The 19843-nt window shown below is 40.0% G+C and overlaps 1 protein-coding gene across 2 annotated transcripts in view; it reads right to left on the bottom strand.

The window, feature by feature from the left end:
* Nucleotides 1-1595: 1595 nt before the first annotated feature.
* SLAIN1 (SLAIN motif family member 1) overlaps nucleotides 1596-19843 on the bottom strand; it is a 61104-nt gene continuing 42856 nt past the window's right edge. The window contains exons 6-8 of one of the 2 annotated variants that reach the window (XM_079902901.1): nucleotides 15606-15761; nucleotides 4481-4763; nucleotides 1596-3256 (exon numbers count right to left, since the gene is read on the bottom strand). In XM_079902901.1, the coding sequence (XP_079759027.1) occupies nucleotides 3181-3256; nucleotides 4481-4763; nucleotides 15606-15761 (515 nt within the window). In that variant the 3' untranslated portion in view covers nucleotides 1596-3180. The remainder of the gene's footprint in view (nucleotides 3257-4480; nucleotides 4764-15605; nucleotides 15762-19843) is intronic. The other variant, XM_079902902.1, reaches the window with a different exon arrangement.

Genomic DNA, 19843 nt, shown 5'->3' with positions numbered 1-19843 from the left:
TGTATGAGTCCTGGTTTGTTACAGTCTGAGGAATGCACATGAGATACAGGGCGTAACTTTTTTTTTTGGAATGTGTCACATGGCTTATGGGATCCTAGTTCCCTGACCAGGGATCGAACCCAGGCCCCGGCAGTGAAAGCACCGAGTCCTAGCCACTGGACTGCCAGGGAACTCCCTAGAGAGCATAACTGAGCTCAGCCAGAATCATGGTTTTCCAGCCTACTCCACCCACAGCTTCCCCGTCTCTGTTGGAGGAACTCCATCCTTTTAGTTGCCAGCCCAAAACACCTGGAGTTTTTCTTTTGGTCTCTAACACAGTATATCCAATCCATAAAGAAATCCTGATAGCTGTAGTTTTAGAAGACAGCCTGAATCTGACCATTTCTATCTCCTCCATTGCTATCCTGTCACCTTCACGGCATCTTCATTTCTTAAGAGTCTAGTCTCACCAAATGCGAGTGATGCTTTTAAAAAGTCAAATCATAAACTCTGCTGCTCAAAACCATGAATAGCTCCCATTTCCAGAGTAAAATCAAAGCCTTATTGTGGCCCACATGCCCTACGTGATCTTTCCCTGTCTCCCTTCGGACCTCATCTCTACTGCTTCCCTCCTTGTTCCCTCTGCTTGCAGCCACAATGGCCTCCTTGCTCTTCCTCAAACACCCCAGGCACGCTCTGCCCTAAGCCGTTGCCTAGGCTGCTCCCTCCTTTCCAGCAGCTTTCCTCAAAGGGGGCTCTGTAAATCACCTAGATGGCTGATTCAATAGGTGTGGGGTGAGCCTGAGGATCTGAATTTTCTAATAAGTTTCCAAGAGATGCTGCTGCTGCTGATGTGCGGACCATACCCTAGGGCATCTATTGATGCAATATATTAAATTCTCTCCTATGCATCTAGAATAAATGTTACTACCATCCTGGGGAGAACTGTGAAAATAATCGCCAACACCATTTTGTCTTTGTTCAGGTGTCACCTTCTTAGTGAGATCTACCCAGATGATCCTACTTAATACTGTGATCCTCCCCATCTCCATTTTCTCACCTCCCCCCTTACTTTCATCTCCTTTTCTTTTTTTTGCCATAGCACTTAAGACCTGTACTGTGATGTACTTACTTGTATGTGGTTTACTGTCTCTCTACTAACTAGAATGTAAATTCCAAGATACAGGCATCTTTGGTTTTTATTCCAAGGGCTGAACAGACTTTTTTGAATATAAATGAAATACTTGATTTGCAAATGAGTTGAATCCTTTCACCTTCTCAGAATATAAACTCATTTTTAAAAAATGTACTAACTGAACTACATATGTTCATAGGAAGAGCACAGTCGTAGCAAAAACAGACTTTTGAGATCAGATACACCTGGATTCAAAAGTCAGCTTCACTATTTACTAGCTAGATGTTTACACTAGGTTAATGTCACATCCCTTGGGCTCAGGGTCTTTACTTTTTAAATGGTGGTAATAGGAGGTGATTGTTAAAAATTAGACAAATATATAAAAAATTTCTAGCACAGTCACTAGCAAAGTGACTAAGAAAGTGCTTGTCACTAACAAAGTGCTCAATAAGTATCACTTCTCCTTTGATACCTCACCTCCTCTAGCCCACATTTCATTTAAAGGACAGGCTAATTAAAAGCCAGTCTTTTAGTTCCCCATGGAACTATGTAGAAAGGCACATTTCTTAAAAATAAAAATCCCTAATGATCTTCAGGAGAACTCTGTTTTAAAACTTAACATTGACACCTTTTACCTAACCTTTCCATAGCAACTTGAGGTGAAAAGTTTTCCAGTGTACATCAAATACAGTGTAGACTAATGATAATACTTCTGACACTGGGAAAAGAAATACTTCAAGTTCAACCCCCCCAAAATATTGGAATCTCCACTGACAGTATTCATCCACAAATGGGTTTCTGGGCAAGAGGCTCCTTGGGTTCTAGTGACCATCCTAAGTGGTACCGAAACCCCACTGCAGAACTAAAACCTCACATCTCTTCTCCCAAGCATTTTAGAGAGAGAGAATTGTCTACAAATGTGAACATTCTGCCTACCCGCCTCAGGTATAAATGCTCTGTATGAGAGCATAACAATGACAATACTTTCACAGTCGTGGTGAAACGTAGGCGTGGTATTCGTAGTTTATGCTGCACATTCATGCGTGACCTGATACTGCTGAAATAGTCTTTATTTCTGAACATTCCAAAACAGCAGTGTACACAGTAACAAATATGAAGTCATATACCATAAGAAAGCATTCATTAGTGCAAATGGATTTTGTAAAAGGTCTATCAAAAAGATTTATTTGCTTTAAAATGCGTTCATTTCCAGAAGCATTATTAATAAAATGTTACAGTTTCATCTTCTGTAAAAGTATTGAAAATCAATTGTAGTACAGTAGCAAACATTGCAGGTATTAAGTGCAATGAGCTTGTGATGCCATTATAAATATGAAACCCACGTATGACAATAAATTAACAATGAAAACAACAAGACCATTTCACTCTGTTGTCTGGCTGTCTCAGTGTTCAATGCTTCAGATTACATTGTGCTCATTCAACATAATTTTATGTCTCTCAAATTGTTATGATGGATTTTTGCTGATATATCCCTAGAGCTAAAAAAATAGTACCTTACCACAAAAATATTTTTATGGCACAAAATTTAAGTTGTTCCACAGTGGTTCACGTAGGTGTAAAAAGAAATAGGCACAAAAAATAAAATTCCTGTAAACTATAAAAAAGTGAATTTCAAAGCATACGTTATAGAACCTGGTTGTAAAGATGCAGTGTATTAAAATACAGAACATGTAATGGGAAGATGTTTAGAACATGTAAGTAAATTGAACAAGTTACTTTAAGAAACTCAGATGGCAAAGAAAGCATTATGGATACATCTCAATTCTCTCAAAAAGGATTCAGGTACATATCAGTTCTACAAAAACTTCCTAGCTCTAAGTGTCACAATACTGCAGCCATGGATTTGTGAACGCTGCAGTATCTCAGGCAAATATTTAAGTGCAATAATTAGTCTCTGGTGATTGGTCCATTGAAAAACAATGCAGTAAATATGTTAAAACGCAGAAGGGAAAGAATATCCCGACACCCGCTGTTACCCAGCCAGCTAGGTAACACGACCCTCATTTCCACTTCTTTCCAGCTGTTCAAACGTACATAGAACTGCATCAGTAGCAACCATCTCTCCAGTTTCCATCCCTCAGAGTGCTGAGTGAAGACAGAGGCTTTGGAGGCTGAAGGAAACTATAAAGGAATGAAAAAAGGACACGGCTTGTAAGTAATCCCACGAGTCTCATCACTTACTTTGATCTACTCTCCGCCACTCCAGCAGTGACAACGTGCTGGCACCTTCCCAAGTGTGCCTTGTATTTCTGGGCCTTCAACATGCTCATCTGATGGAAAGCCCAGTTCTCAGCACGTTGCCACGCATGTTGTATGTGCACAAGCAGATTTGCAACCTAAGTGGAAAATGATCAATACCCTTAGTGTATAAAGAATATTTTAAAATCAGAAACAGATAAACTCAGGAGAAAAATGGCCCAAAAACATAAGTGGTTACTTCATTGAATACAAATTGAAAATTTCTTCATGTTATTCTGTCTTACAAATAATCAAAGATTTGCCTATTATATTGGCTGAGAATTTGAAAAGAATGATAATACCCAATGTTTGCCTAAGTTTGTGGAAACAGACCCTCTCATTGTCTGGCAGTGACAGCCCTTCCAAGAGGTTAGTTTGAAGACATATATCCAAGGATAAATGGACTGTCCACAATGACCTACATATATCAAATTATGTGATTCTATTCAGTCACAACTGCAACACAGCCTGGCATTGAACAAACATGCACCAAAATGATTTCTATCTGGAGAGTAGGATTATTTACTTTTCTGTGTTTGTTTTACAATAGTTTCTGAATTTATTTTTGATCTGAGCACCTATTTATCGGAAAGGAAAAACTATTTATAGCTACCCGATGCATAAAGAAAAAGTACTTGTTCTCACATCCTGCCTCTTCTACTCTGTCCTCAACTCGCTTTTATGGAATTGTTTTTAACCATAAGACACTCCAGGAGATCCAGTTCAAGAAGGGCACGTCACAACCATAAGATCATTGAACAGGTGCCCTGCAAGCAGGCTGGAATGTTGAAAGAAAAAAAAAAAATTCTACCTGGAACATACCAAACTTACACCAACATAAGCTAATAAAGCCCCAGTTAAATATCACTAAGATGCTTTTAAAATCACGACTGTTGGGGGAGGGTGTGTATGTGCATGTGCCTAACGACATTTTTGCCCATTTTGATTACAAATTGATTAAAAAGGTATTAAACGCAGAGGCAGGAGGTCACGAGTCAGGCCAGAAGGCGCAGAGTGACCTCCCAGGGTTAGACAAAGGCAAAGTCAGGATGGTTCCCAGAGCAGTTTCTAAGTGCAGACTGCAGACGAACGAGCAAAGGTTCTTACCTTCTGACAGGCTGTGCAATTTTGCTTCGAGGCAGGTTACTCCCGTTTATTGCCAATGAAGGTCTTGGGAGTGCGCTGCGGCCCACTATCCCAGAAGCTGCAGCTTTGTTGGGGGCAGGGATCCCCGTGTTGGAGTATAACTGTAAGCCGTTGGATAAAGGCATGTTACTGCTGCCTTGAACGGTTGGACTCACATAGGCTGTGGCTTTAAGAGGCTGCCGGACAGACACTGGGAAATGTCCCACGCTGTGGATTCTGTGTTGAAGCTGCCCCGGTGACGGAACTAGAAGAACAAAGGACGCTCACGTGAGAGAACGCCTACCACTATGTACACGTGTGTTATGTTCAAAGCAGCTGATACTGTTGAAAGGGTTTTACATGTATAGAAATTTATCTACATATATGCATGTAGATAAATGAAACACGAGTTCCAGACTGCATTTAGTATTGGAAAATTCTACTTCGTGACAAGCGTCTCCTTCTCTGTCAATCAGCAGCAACATTTTTGAGTGCCTGACTATATTTAGAAGCCAGCTGGAACAACAACCTTCTTTCCTTTAACAAATTTGAGCATCTCTGAGTTCTCACAGGATTTCTTCCTTGCTTGCTTGCTTGCTTGCTTGCAAGACATTAGGATTTCTTGATGGTTGCACCGGGGATGGTTTCATGAGGATAAAACAAGGGGACAGGGCTTCCCTGGTGGCACAGTGGTTGAGAGTCCGCCTGCCGATGCAGGGGACACGGGTTCGTGCCCCGGTCCGGGAAGATCCCACATGCCGCGGAGCGGTTGTGCCCGTGAGCCATGGCCGATGAGCCTGCGCATCCAGAGCCTGTGCTCCGCAACAGGAGATGCCACAACAGTGAGAGGCCCACGTACCACAAAAAGAAAAAAACAAGGGGACAATTTAATAGCAGTAATTATAGAAGGGTAGACAGGTGGCATTGGTAGGCACAAACAGCTTATTACAGACTTTTTTTTTTTTTTTTTGCAGTACACGGGCCTCTCACTGTTGTGGCCTCTCCCGTGGCGGAGTACAGGCTCTGGACGCACAGACTCAGCGGCCATGGCTCACGGGCCCAGCCACTCCGCAGCATGTGGGATCTTCCCGGACCGGAGCACGAACCCATGTCCCCTGATCGGCAGGCAGACTCTCAACCGCTGCGCCACCAGGGAAGCCCATACAGACATATTTCTTAAATAATTTTCATCATGACATTTATCTCATAGGGTTGGTGGGAAGACTAAATGAGTTAATCCACATAAAGCCTTACAATGGCTGAGTAACCACTCAGCAAGTACTACCTTGATAACAGCAGCAGAATCTGTGAAATGAAGGGAGCTCTCTGGGTAAGAACCCTTAAGAACTTTATCAATATACTGGCCCATCATTGTGCACTATTTCACATTAAAAAACAATGAACTGTTTGGCAGAAATTTTAAAATTTTATAAATCCTTTTCTCCAAGGAAAAAACTGAATCACAAATTTAACATAAACTTATACATACAACATTACCTGTTGTTTACTAACCACTTTAGCCTCTGCTGCCTAGTACACCTGTGATGCGGTTAACACAAACAGACCCTGTTTTCTAAAACAGTTTAACTGATTTTGAACTTAAGCACAGAATATACAACAGATATCTCTGATAAAAAGTGAGGAGAAAGACAAAAAAGTCTGTTTTTTTTAATATCTCTTAAAAGTATTTCCTTAAATTAGCTTTGTTCAAGTACACATTAGTGAAATCTATATGTAGGAATGCTGATGTATGTGTATGGTAGCCAAAAAATTCGATGAAAAGTGAGGTCTCTAAGATTCTGCTATAGTTCTGTTTCCATCAAGCTTTAGGGACACAGTAAACTTGTGTTGGCTGGCAAATCATCTCTAAGATCCTTTCCAACCAATTCTGCAATTCCTTAATTTAGTAGCATCTAACTGTGAATGTTCCAACATATTGGCTTATCAACTGTAACAAACATACCCCACTACTGCAAGATGTTAATAACAGAGGAAACTGGAGGAGGGGAAGGGGGACATGCGGGGATATATGGGAACTCTGTACTTCTTGCTCAATTTTTTTGTAAACCTCAAACTGCTCAAAAACAAAGTCTTAATTTTTTAAAAAAACTCAACAGGTGAATTCGGCCCAATTTCTTCTGAAACACAATATACATAAAGTACCTAAACGTTAAGCCTAGAGCAGAATGAAATTCTGAAGTGAACACACGCGTGTAACCATATCCACAACAAGACGTGAAACACTGCCAGCACCACAGCAGGCTCTCACATACCCTCTCCCAGGCAGCACTCCCCCAAAGTCACTGTTATTTGCACTTTTATCACCACAGACTAGTTATTCCTATGTTGAACTTCATGGAAATGGAATTATATAGTATGTTCTCTTCTTTGGCTCAATATTATGTTTTTGAGATTCATCCATATTTGCATTGCTATGGGTATTCCATTGAATGAATGTCAAAATCCATTCTTCTGATGATGAAAAGCTTGGTTATTTCTAAGTTTGGGGTTTTATGAACATTCTTGAATATGCGTTGGTGTTCAGATGCATTATGTTATGGGTATATTCCAAATTTATAACTATTATGATAAATGAAGTTATTAGCAAAGCTGCTGAATACAACATCAAAATACACAAATCAACTGTATTTCTAAACACCAGCCAACTAGTAGAAACTAAAATTTGAAAAAGATACTATTTATAAAAAACATTTTAAAGGCCTGTGTCCTTGCCACTGAGCCACAGCCACCCCTGCCGCCACAGAGGACCCTCCTAAACTAGTAGATACAATTCAAGACTGAGTGAAAGATCAAGTGGCAACAAAATCTGAACTTGCCGTGTGGATGAAAGGCTCTTGGTGCTGCAGCCAGGAATCAGTGCTGTGCCTCTGAGGTGGGAGAGCCAACTTCAGGACACTGGTCCACAACAGACCTCCCAGCTCCACATAATATCAAACAGCGAAATCTCCCAGATATCTCCATCTCAACACCAGCACCCAGCTTCACTCAACGACCAGCAAGCTACAGTGCTGGACACCCTATGCCAAACAACTAGCAAAACAGGAACACAACCCCAGCCATTAACACAGAGACTGCCTAAAATCATAAGTCCACAGACACCCCAAAACACACCACCAGACGTAGACCTGCCCACCAGAGAGACAAGATCCAGCCTAATCCACCAGAACACAGGCACTAGTCCCCTCCACCAGGAAGCCTACACAACCCACTGAACCAACCTTAGCCACTGGGGACAGACACCAAAAACAATGGGAACTATGAACCTGCAGCCTGTGAAAAGGAGACCCCAAACACAGTAAGATAAGCAAAATGAGAAGACAGAGAAACACACAGCAGATGAAGGAGCAATATAAAAACCCACCAGACCTAACAAATGAAGAGGAAACAGGCAGTCTACCTGAAAAAGAATTCAGAATAATGATAGTAAAGATGATCCAAAATCTTGGAAATAGAATAGACAAAATGCAAGAAACATTTAACAAAGACCTAGAAGAACTAAAGATGAAACAAACAACGATGAACACCACAATAAATGAAATGAAAAATTCTCTACATGGGATCAATAGCAGAATAACTGAGACAGAAGAACAGATAAGTGACCTGGAAGATAAAATAGTGGAAATAACTACTGCAGCTCAGAGACCTCTGGGAGAACATTAAACGCACCAACATTCGAATTATAGGGGTTCCAGAAGAAGAAGAGGAAAAGAAAGGGACTGAGAAAATATTTGAAGAGATTATGGTTGAAAACTTCCCTAATATGGGAAAGGAAATAGTTAATCAAGTCCAGGAAGCACAGAGAGTCCCATACAGGATAAATCCAAGGAGAAATACACCAAGACACATATTAATCAAATTGTCAAAAATTAAATACAAAGAAAGCATATTAAAAGCAGCAAGGGAGAAACGACAAATAACACACAAGGGAATCCCCATAAAGTTAACAGCTGATCTTTCAGCAGAAACTCTGCAAGCGAGAAGGGAGTGGCAGGACATATTTAAAGTGATGAAGGAGAAAAACCTGCAACCAAGATTACTCTACCCAGCAAGCATCTCATTCAGATTTGATGGAGAAATTAAAACCTTTACAGACAAGCAAAAGCTGAGAGAGTTCAGCACCACCAAACCAGCTTTACAACAAATGGTAAAGGAACTTCTCTAGGCAAGAAACACAAGAGAAGGAAAAGACCTACAATAACGAACCCAAAACAATTAAGAAAATGGGAATAGGAACATACATATCGATAATTACCTTAACTGTAAATGAACTAAATGCTCCCACCAAAAGACACAGATTGGCTGAATGGATACAAAAACAAGACCCATATATATGCTGTCTACCAGAGACCCACTTCAGACCTAGAGACACATACAGACTGAAAGTAAGGGGATGGAAAAAGATATTTTTCCATTGCAAATGGAAACCAAAAGAAAGCTGGAGTAGCAATTCCCATATCAGACAAAATAGACTTTAAAATAAAGACTATTAGAAGAGACAAAGAAGGACACTACATAATGATCAAGGGATTGATCCAAGAAGAAGATATAACAATTGTAAATATTTATGCACCCAACATAGGAGCACCTCAATACCTAAGGCAAATACTAACAGCCATAAAAGGGGAAATCGACAGTAACACATTTATAGTAGGGGACTTAACACCCCACTTTCACCAATGGACAGATCATCCAAAATGAAAATAAATAAGGAAACACAAGCTTTAAATGATACATTAAACAAGATGGACTTAATTGATATTTATAGGACACTCCATCCAAAAACAACAGAATACACATTTTTCTCAAGTGCTCATGGAACATTCTCCAGGATAGATCATATCTTGGGGCACAAATCAAGCCTCGGTATATTTAAGAAAACTGAAATTGTATCAAGTAGCTTTTCCGACCACAACTCTACGAGACTAGATATCAATTACAGGAAAAGATCTGTAAAAAATACAAACACATGGAGGCTAAACAATACACTACTTAATAACGAAGTGATCACTGAAGAGATCAAAGAGGAAATTAAAAAATACCTAGAAACAAATGACAATGGAGACACGATGACCCAAAACCTATGGGATGCAGCAAAAGCAGTTCTAAGAAGGAAGTTTATAGCAATACAAGCTCACCTTAAGGAACAGGAAACATCTCGAATAAACAACCTAACCTTGCACCTAAAGCAATTAGAGAAAGAAGAGCAAAAAATGCCCAAAATTAGCAGAAGGAAAGAAATCATAAAAATCAGATCAGAAATAAATGAGAAAGAAATGAAGGAAACGATAGCAAAGATCAATAAAACTAAAAGCGGGTTCTTTGAGAAGATAAACAAAATAGATAAACCATTAGCCGGACTCATCAAGAAAAAAAGCGAGAAGACTCAAATCAATAGAATTAGAAATGAAAAAGGAGAAGTAACAACTGACACTGTAGAAATACAAAGGATCATGAGAGATTACTACAAGCAACTCTATGCCAATAAAATGGACAACCTGGAAGAAATGGACAAATTCTTAGAAATGCACAACCTGCCAAGACTGAATCAGGAAGAAAGAGAAAAAATGAACAGACCAGTCACAAGCACTGAAATTGAAACTGTGATTAAAAATCTTCCAACAATCAAAAGCCCAGGACCAGATGGCTTCACAGGCGAATTCTATCAAACATTTAGAGAAGAGCTAACACCTATCCTTCTCAAACTCTTCCAAAATACAGCAGAGGGAGGAACACTCCCAAATACATTCTACGAGGCCACCATCACCTTGATACCAAAACCAGACAAGGATGTCACAAAGAAAGAAAACTACAGGCCAATATCACTGATGAACATAGATGCAAAAATCCTCAACAAAATACTAGCAAACAGAATCCAACAGCACATTAAAAGGATCATACACCATGATCAAGTGGGGTTTACTCCAGGAATGCAAGGATTCTTCAATATACGCAAATCTATCAATGTGATAAACCATATTAACAAACTGAAGGAGAAAAACCATATGATCATCTCAATAGATGCAGAGAAAGCTTTTGACAAAATTCAACACCATTTATGATAAAAACCCTGCAGAAAGTAGGCATAGAGGGAACTTTCCTCAACATAATAAAGGCCATATATGACAAACCCACAGCCAACATCATCCTCAATGGTGAAAAACTGAAAGTATTTCCACTAAGATCAGGAACAAGACAAGGTTGCCCACTCTCACCACTCTTATTCAACATAGTTTTGGAAGTTTTAGCCACAGCAATCAGAGAAGAAAAGGAAATAAAAGGAATCCAAATCGGAAAAGAAGAAGTAAAGCTGTCACTGTTTGCAGATGACATGATACTATACATAGAGAATCCTAAAGATGCTACCAGAAAACTACTAGAGCTAATCAATGAATTTGGTAAAGCAGCCAGAAACAAAATTAATGCACAGAAATCTCTGGCATTCCTATACACTAATGATGAAAAATCTGAAAGTGAAATCAAGAAAACACTCCCATTTACCATTGCAACAAAAAGAATAAAATATCTAGGAATAAACCTACCTAAGGAGACAAAAGACCTGTATGCAGAAAATTATAAGACACTGATGAAAGAAATTAAAGATGATACAAATAGATGGAGAGATATACCATGTTCTTGGATTGGAAGAATCAACATTGTGAAAATGACTCTACTACCCAAAGCAATCTACAGATTCAATGCAATCCCTATCAAACTACCACTGGCATTTTTCACAGAACAAAAAATTTCACAATTTGTATGGAAACACAAAAGACCCCGAATAGCCAAAGCAATCTTGAGAACGAAAAATGGAGCTGGGGAGGAATCAGGCTCCCTGACTTCAGACTATATAACAAAGCTACAGTAATCAAGACAGTATGGTAGTGGCACAAACACAGAAATGTAGATCAATGGAACAGGATAGAAAGCCCAGAGATAAACCCACGCACATATGGTCACCTTATCTTTGATAAAGGAGGCAGGAATGTACAGTGGAGAAAGGACAGACCTCTTCAATAAGTGGTGCTGGGAAAACTGGACAGGTACATGTAAAAGTATGAGATTAGATCACTCCCTAACACCATACACAAAAATAAGCTCAAAATGGATTAAAGACCTAAATGTAAGGCCAGAAACTATCAAACTCTTAGAGGAAAACATAGGCAGAACACTCTATGACAAAATTCACAGCAAGTTCCTTTTTGACCCACCTCCTAGAGAAATGGAAATAAAAACAAAAATAAACAAATGGGGCCTAATGAAACTTCAAAGCTTTTGCACAGCAAAGGAAACCATAAACAAGACCAAAAGACAACCCTCAGAATGGGAGAAAATATTTGCAAATGAAGCAACTGACAAAGGATTAATTTCCAAAACTTACAAGCAGCTCATGCAGCTCAATAAGAAAAAAACAAACAACGCAATCTAAAAATGGGCAGAAGACCTAAATAGACATTTCTCCAAAGAAGATATACAGACTGCCAACAAACACATGAAAGAATGCTCAACTTCATTAATCATTAGAGAAATGCAAATCAAAACTACAATGAGATATCATCTCACACCAGTCAGAATGGCCATCAACAAAAAATCTAGAAACAATAAATTCTGGAGAGGGTGTGGAGAAAAGGGAACACTCTTGCACTGTTGGTGGGAATGTGAATTGGTACAGCCACTATGGAGAACAGTATGGAGGTTCCGTAAAAAACTACAAATAGAACTTCCATATGACCCAGCAATCCCACTACTGGGCATATACCCTGAGAAAACCATAATTCAAAAAGACTCATGTACCAAAATGTTCACTGCAGCTCTATTTACAACAGCCCAGAGATGGAAACAACCTAAGTGCCCATCATCGGATGAATGGATAAAGAAGATGTGGCACATATATACAATGGAATATTAGCCATAAAAAGAAACGAAATTGAGCTATTTGTCATGAGGTGGATAGACCTAGAGTCTGTCATACAGAGTGAAGTAAGTCAGAAAGAGAGAGACAAATACTGTATGCTAACACATATATATGGAATTTAAGAAAAAAAATATGTCATGAAGAACCTAGGGGTAAGACAGGAATAAAGACACAGACCTACTAGAGAACGGACCTGAGGATCTGGGGAGGGGGAAGGGTGAGCTGTGACAAAGCGCGAGAGAGGCATGGACATATATACACTACCAAACATAAGGTAGATAGCTAGTGGGAAGCAGCCGCATAGCACAGGGAGATCAGCTTGGTGCTTTGTGACCGCCTAGAGGGGTGGGATAGGGAGGGTGGGAGGGAGGGAGACGCAAGAGGGAAGAGATATGGGAACATATGTATATGTATAATTGATTCACTTTGTTATAAAGCAGAAACTAACACACCATTGTAAAGCAATTATACCCCAATAAAGATGTTAAAAAAATTTTTTTTAAATAAAATACTTAGGAATAAATTATAGATGTATTAACCTCTATATAGAAAGCTATAGAACTTTGACAAGATGATCTAAATAAATGAAAGAATGTTCCATGTTAACGCATTAGAAAACTAATATTTTTAAGATACCAATTCTAAAATTTATCTACAGATCCAATAAAATTTCAAAATCATTTGAAATGAAATTATTCATGAAGATACTCCCATTAATTCTCCTACACACAAGATAGATAACCACCCTTGAGTTTAAAAAAATAACAAAGAGAAACTAGTTAAGATCAATAGACAGAATCCTAATTTTACAAATGAGAAAACAAGAATCAGAAAGGATATGGAGCTTTCCCATGAACTTATGATTAAGAAAAGACCCAGGGACTTCCCTGGTGGCACAGTGGTTAAGAATCCGCCTGCCAATGCAGGGGACACAAGTTCGAGCCCTGGTCCAGGAAGATCCCACATGCCGCAGAGCAGCTAAGCCCGTGTGCTACAACTACTGAGCCTGCACTCTAGAGCCTTCAAGCCACAACTACTGAGCTCGCATGCCACAACTACTGAAGCCCGCGTGCCTAGAGCCCGTGCTCTGCAACGAAAGAAGCCACCACAGTGAGAGGCCCGCGCACTGGAAGGAAGAGTAGCTCCCGCTCACTGCAGCTAGAGAAAGCCCGCGCACGGCAACAAAGACCCAAAGCAGCCAAAAATAAATAAAATAAAATAAATTAAAAACAAAAACACCCAAACTCAAGTATTTGACTGCTAACCCAGTGTCTTCCTTCTATATCAGGCTGCCTCTCCAACTTTCTGTATCCTACCTTTGTTAACTCCAGAAAGTAGAATGGCCCAGAACTAGGAATCTTCATGATACACACTTAGAATGTACAAAGATATTCTCTTACAATGCTTAGGAATAAAAGTCAATGAGAGCAGAGTCCTGAGATCTGAAACAAGTTCATGACTGACCTCCTCTTACACATGAACATTGTTCTCAGGTTTTTTTGTTTTCTCTCATTATTATGCTTGACTTACAATGGTTTTTCTATTTTCTTCACTTCTCTTGTGTATCAATTGCAATTCTTCTATAAAGAAGAATTTCCCCTCTTCTCCATTTATTTTATTCAATTAAGTATGGACCCACAGTTAAATAACCTATGGGTTATAATCCTTTAATATAAATATTTATTCTGCGGCTCAAACTGTCCCAGATTTGGTCTCTGGGAGTTTCTTCAAGTTGTTTCCTATATCCTTTTGACATGTTCCCGTCATTTCTTAAGCACTTCCGTCAAAACCTGCCATGGTTTGTAGTGTATGTTCTATTCTATTTTGGGTTACGTGCATTTTTCTGGCACTCGAATCGTGCTATTAACCCACACTGAATTAGAGTTCACAAAAACTCCTAATCATTACCCTATTTGCTACCATCACAACTGTATTTTCCCTTCTATGCTTATACTATTGACTTTTGTACTGAAGTGTAGAATTTTTATCTCAGTTAAATTTCATCATGATATATTTGGCCAATTGTCCTAACCTCCTGACATAAAATTAGTAGTCTTCTCAGTTTCTCACCATTAGTTCACAGGTTGTCTTCTCTGTCTTTAAACAAGCCATTAATTCAAATATTAACAGATCAAGCCCTAAGATACAGCCCTATGGCATTCATTTATACATTCGTTCAAACATTTACTGAGAGTTCAATGTACCCGGCAGCATGCCAGGTGCTGGGGACAGAAAATCAGATGCACTATGGTCCAAGCCCAGAGGGAGCCAGTAGGCTAGTATGGAAGACGACATAATGACAGTAAAGTGTAACACTTTACTGAATGACAGAGGTAGGCACCAAAAATCTAACCCATTCTAGACATGTGTTGGAGGTACACAGGGTAGTCTGTTAGGGCCACCAGGGAGTCTTCTGGGTGCAGACTTAAGACATCTGGTTGATGGCGCTTGGCCACACACTGAACACACTTCAGGCCTCCCGGGTTTGGGCATATCAATACTGGGACTGTGACCTTGGATCTGCCACCCAGGGGTCAGCCTCAGACTTAACCCCAACTACCCCTACAGACAGCATGAGTAGGAGGTGGGGGGGCGCCCTGGAGCCAGCACATCCCCACACAAAGCGAACACACACACACACACACGATTTTACTTTCACCGTGCTGCTCATCACTGGGTAAACTGTACAGAGGATGAATGACACACTGTGGGGCAAACTGAAATGAAGTAGATGAATCCTACTTTAGACACACTAAAATAGAACTTCATTTGCCAGGGGAAAGCTCTGGACTGGTGAAAAATAAGACCAAAGTAACAGCTAGACAGAGTAAGTGTGCTTTCCTCAAAGTAAATAGATCAAGTACACAGCTAAAAAGAGGCAGATCTGCAAAGAAAACATTTTTGTATGATGAGTAAACAAATCAATCACCATTTAGTGCTTCTACTGCTATCCCTGGGTATAAAGGATTGCATATAATTTACTAATTATTAATTGGTGACATAGGCACCAGTGAAAATACCACTCAATTATCATGGTGAAAGACAAAAAAAAGTGTCACAAGGAGAAAAGTTTCCTGTAGTGTTCTTAAGAGAAAGAAAGAAATGAAATAGTAAGATTTTCCTAATGGTGTTACAACTAATTAAAATTACATATAAAAATACTGTCATACTTACTACAAGACTGTATTCTTGAAATTCCATTTGCAGCTCCATGCAAGCTTGAGTCAAAACTCTGACTATTCCGCACGGTGACTGGAGAACTACCATTGCTACTAACAGCGGTTGTACTTGGCATCCGAGCTAGATTAGGCATACTTCTTCGGAGCTTATCTAGAAAGGAATTTTACTAAGTTAAAAATCACAACTTTTATGCCAATTAAAACACTAGCTTTCAAAATTAAATACAAATAGAAATTATATTTTGTTCAATGACAAACAGAAATTATCACGTGTGTTATGAACTCTAGCAAGCTAATTAATTACCCCCAGTAGAGACAAACACACTCCATGTCTCCAGAAAGGTTCCACCAAAGAGACTGCTAAAGTAAAGCACTTGTTCTATAAAAAGAGGGAGGAGTTAGGTAATCAATTAGCTGTTTGTTTCTATACAATAAGTGGATAAAACTGAATCGAAGTGAGGATAGAAAATAATCTTACAGTTTAAAAGGAAAAAAAAAAAGCTAGGAATTGTTACATGTTAATAATAATAAAAAAACCTAGAAGTGTCAAACCAGCAATTACTGAATCTTTTGCTAGCATATCAAAAGAGGAAGAAATTCTTAAAATTCTAACTTGAGATGTTTTGACATATCCACTCATCACATCAACATGACCACATTAACTTCTGGAAAGTTTTAAGGGGCATGAGTACACCACCAAACCTTTGGAGACTTGAACAAATGCTTCCCTTTCTTTTTCCTTGCTGAGAACATCTTCCGCCACTAAGGGGCAGCAGAGAGTCAGTCACGCACAGACCTCAGTGCTGCTGAGATTTGAATTCAGCCACAAGAGGGCAACTCTACAATGTAGACAGTTTTCTCTTTAATACACACCCCGCCAAAACTAAAGTACACATATCAGGTCACTCAAGCTCAGAAAACACAGGATACATCTGAATACTCAGTAAAAACCCATTCAATTACAAAACCAGATTCATTTTTCTCCCCTTCACACACAGCTCCTTCTGCATCACTTAGATCCCTTGATCCCTACTCATCAAGTCACCTAATCCAAAAAGCGGCGGAATCTTCCAAGTCTCACCTCCCTTCTTCACCCTCAACTCCCAAGTCCTCTCAATTCTGCCTCATAAATATTTAACAAATCTCCCACTACCACCTAGTTTAGACCTCATTATTTGTCATCCACATTTTCACAAAATTTTCCTCTTAACTGGTCTCTGTACACCCTGTCTTGTTCCTCCCCATCTTCCATACAGCCAGTGACTTCTAGCCAGCCACTTGCTAAAAACCCTCCAGTCACTGTCCCTCCCCTTCCTCTGAAAGCCCAAGCTCCTGGACTGAGACAAGATCCTTCTAAGATACAGGCTCTGCAGCCATCTCTAGACTCATCTCCTGCTGCCCTCGCCACACAGCCTACTTGCCAACCACAGTGGAGAACGGAATTTCCAAATACTTCACACTCTCTTGTACCCGTGAGCGTGCTGGTCCTTTCACTTGGACACCCTTCCCCACTTTGTGGAAGGAATGAATGAATGAACGAGTATTTCCTGTGTATATATACTATACAGTGTGTTAGACAAGGGAGTTCCCGACTCTCAGTGGGTTTATAGTCTAGACCATTGTTTCTCTATCTTTTCTTCTGCTATCAATCTTTAGGAATCCTTTAAGGAATAAAGGCAGCAGCCAGCTACCCACCAAACATCTAAATCTAGCCTTGCAGTAAGTACAGGGTTCAGGGGAGGTCCCCAGGCTAACACTGATTACACCATGCCACTGATAACCCCTGCCATAGCCTAAAAATCACAGTTAGCAAATGTTCTGCAAGCTTTAAGCACTTATCATACCTGGCAAATTATTCAAATACAGTAGCCCTACCCTGCCCCACCTTATGGGCAGGGGATACGTTCCAAGACCCTCAGCGGGTGCCTGTAGCCACTCATAGTACAGAACCTTATATATACGATGTTCTTCCTATACAGGTGCTGACAGGCAGGAAGCACACACAGCGTGGACACACAGGACAAAGGGATGATTCACGTCCCAGGTGGGACAGAGCAGGAAGGCACAAGATTTCCTCATACTACTCACGACAATGCACAGTTTAAAACTTACGAATTGTTTATTTCTGTAATTTTCCATTTAACATTTTCAGACTGCAGTTGGCCATGGGTAACTGAAGTCACAGGTAAGAGTGGACTGCTAGGGGCTTCCCTGGTGGCGCAGTGGTTGAGAGTCCGCCTGCCGATGCAGGGGACACGGGTTCGTGCCCCGGTCCGGGAAGATCCCACATGCCGCGGAGCGGCTGGACTGGTGAGCCGTGGCCGCTGAGCCTGTGCGTCCGGAGCCTGTGCTCCGCAATGGGAGAGGCTGCAACAGTGGGAGGCCCGCGTACCACCAAAAAAAAAAAAAAAAAAAAAAAAAAAGAGTGGACTGCTGTCTGCTCCTTTTAATCCTATGATCCCCAGAAATATACCAAGAACTTTCAAGAGCCATCCCTTTGGAAACCAGGCAATGTAGGAGCTATGGAAGTAGGAAATATTAACACGCACTTCTATTTATAATTATTTTCTTTTATCCATATTATTTTAATAATTTAGAAAAATATTTGAGAGATTGGTTTCAAAGTTACGCCTCTCATTCCACAATTTTGTTCAAATAATCCTCTGGTAACAAATGAAGGCTCAGATATCTGAGCCACATTAATAAAAGTTTAAAAAAACAGTGGGGCTGGGGAGACCACCTTTACTTTTTCAGCACTTTGAACTTTTCCAGCGTTTTTATTCCAGGCAATGGAATGGTCATTATTTCATTTATTCCTTATGACAAACTTAGGTTAAAGGATTACATGTTACATAAAGGAGAGTGTACCAGATGATCTGATGTCCAATTATACCTAAGTTTTCTAAGAAAGGGATGTTATTTGTTTACATTTTGTAGCCAAATAAGTGAGAGCTCAGAGGCATGAGAAGCCTGGGAAAGGTGTAAGTGGTAGGCCAGGAGGGGAACTCAGCTCGTACTGGCCTTCAGAGCCTGTGTACTCAGCCATTAAATTGATTAGTCAGAAGTCCAATCCAGAGAACTGCTGTTGTATTCCATTTTCCTTTACGTGTGCAGACCAGACCTTTTAGAGAAATAAAACTACCACAGTCAGACACCAGGCTGAGAAATATTTCCACTCTCCTAACAGGAACCATCATAACACAGATTTAGGGACACCTAACCCTTTTCATAATGGTGTTGAATATAAGTTAACACCACTTTTCTAAGGTAGGACAATGATCCCATTGACAGCTAATCAAGATGCAGAGGGAGCATCTGCTTGACAGGCAGGATGTGATGCTCTAAGACACTTGACAAAAAAAGCCTTTGCAGAAACAACTCTGTGCCCTCTCCCGCAGTTTTAATGATGCTGTAATTTTCGTTAAGCACATAAAATATTGTCTTCGATATTATGGGCTTTAATAAATTACTCACTAGTGGCAGTCACTTTACCTGCCACTGTTTTCTGTTAAATTTGAAATCTGAAGGTATTAAAAAAGAGAGACTATAAAACCTTAAATATTTTCAAATGGTCTCTCAATTAGCATGAATAATACAAGTGCAGAGGAAGAAAAAGTAAACACTAAGTACATGATAGCAGGTGATGACTAGTATGATTTGTATTTGGCCTTGCAATATTTTTAAATAATTTGTTGGATCATTTCTGGGCCCAGGTTTGAGAAATGCTGCTGTATAATAATTAACAGCTATAACTCTATAAATATCGTTGGTTTCTCCACACTCTACAGGATTTGTGTGTGAGGGTCAGACTGATCATCAGTGCAAAAACATACCAGGCTTAGAATATCACATGATTATTCTCCCTATAGTTCTTGTAAGTCAAGATCTATAACTCCTGGGAGTGGGGAAGGAAGATAAATGATGAAGAGGGAAATAGAAAAAATTACAAAAAAAGAACGACACATATTCCAACCCACCGTGCTGCCATCAGGACAAATCAACTTGCCGTTACCACGCCAAACATCAGCTTCCATAGCGCCACTGCTGCACAGATCTTAATTCTAGATGTCAGGACACCAGAGGGAAAGACGCATCCCAGACTTCCCCTAAATCTCGATGTGCACAGCAGCATCCTCTCCAAGCACCACGGTCCACACTTCCCATCCATCACTGTGGGCTAGGAGCAGGCCGTCAGAGATGGGGGGTTTTAAGAAAGATGAGAGAAGATGCGGC

The sequence above is a fragment of the Stenella coeruleoalba genome, assembly GCF_951394435.1.
Source record: "Stenella coeruleoalba genome assembly, chromosome: 18".
Lineage (NCBI taxonomy): Eukaryota > Metazoa > Chordata > Mammalia > Artiodactyla > Delphinidae > Stenella > Stenella coeruleoalba.
The sequence above is the reverse complement of the archived record's forward strand: the minus strand, read 5'-3'. Positions and strand labels throughout refer to the sequence as shown.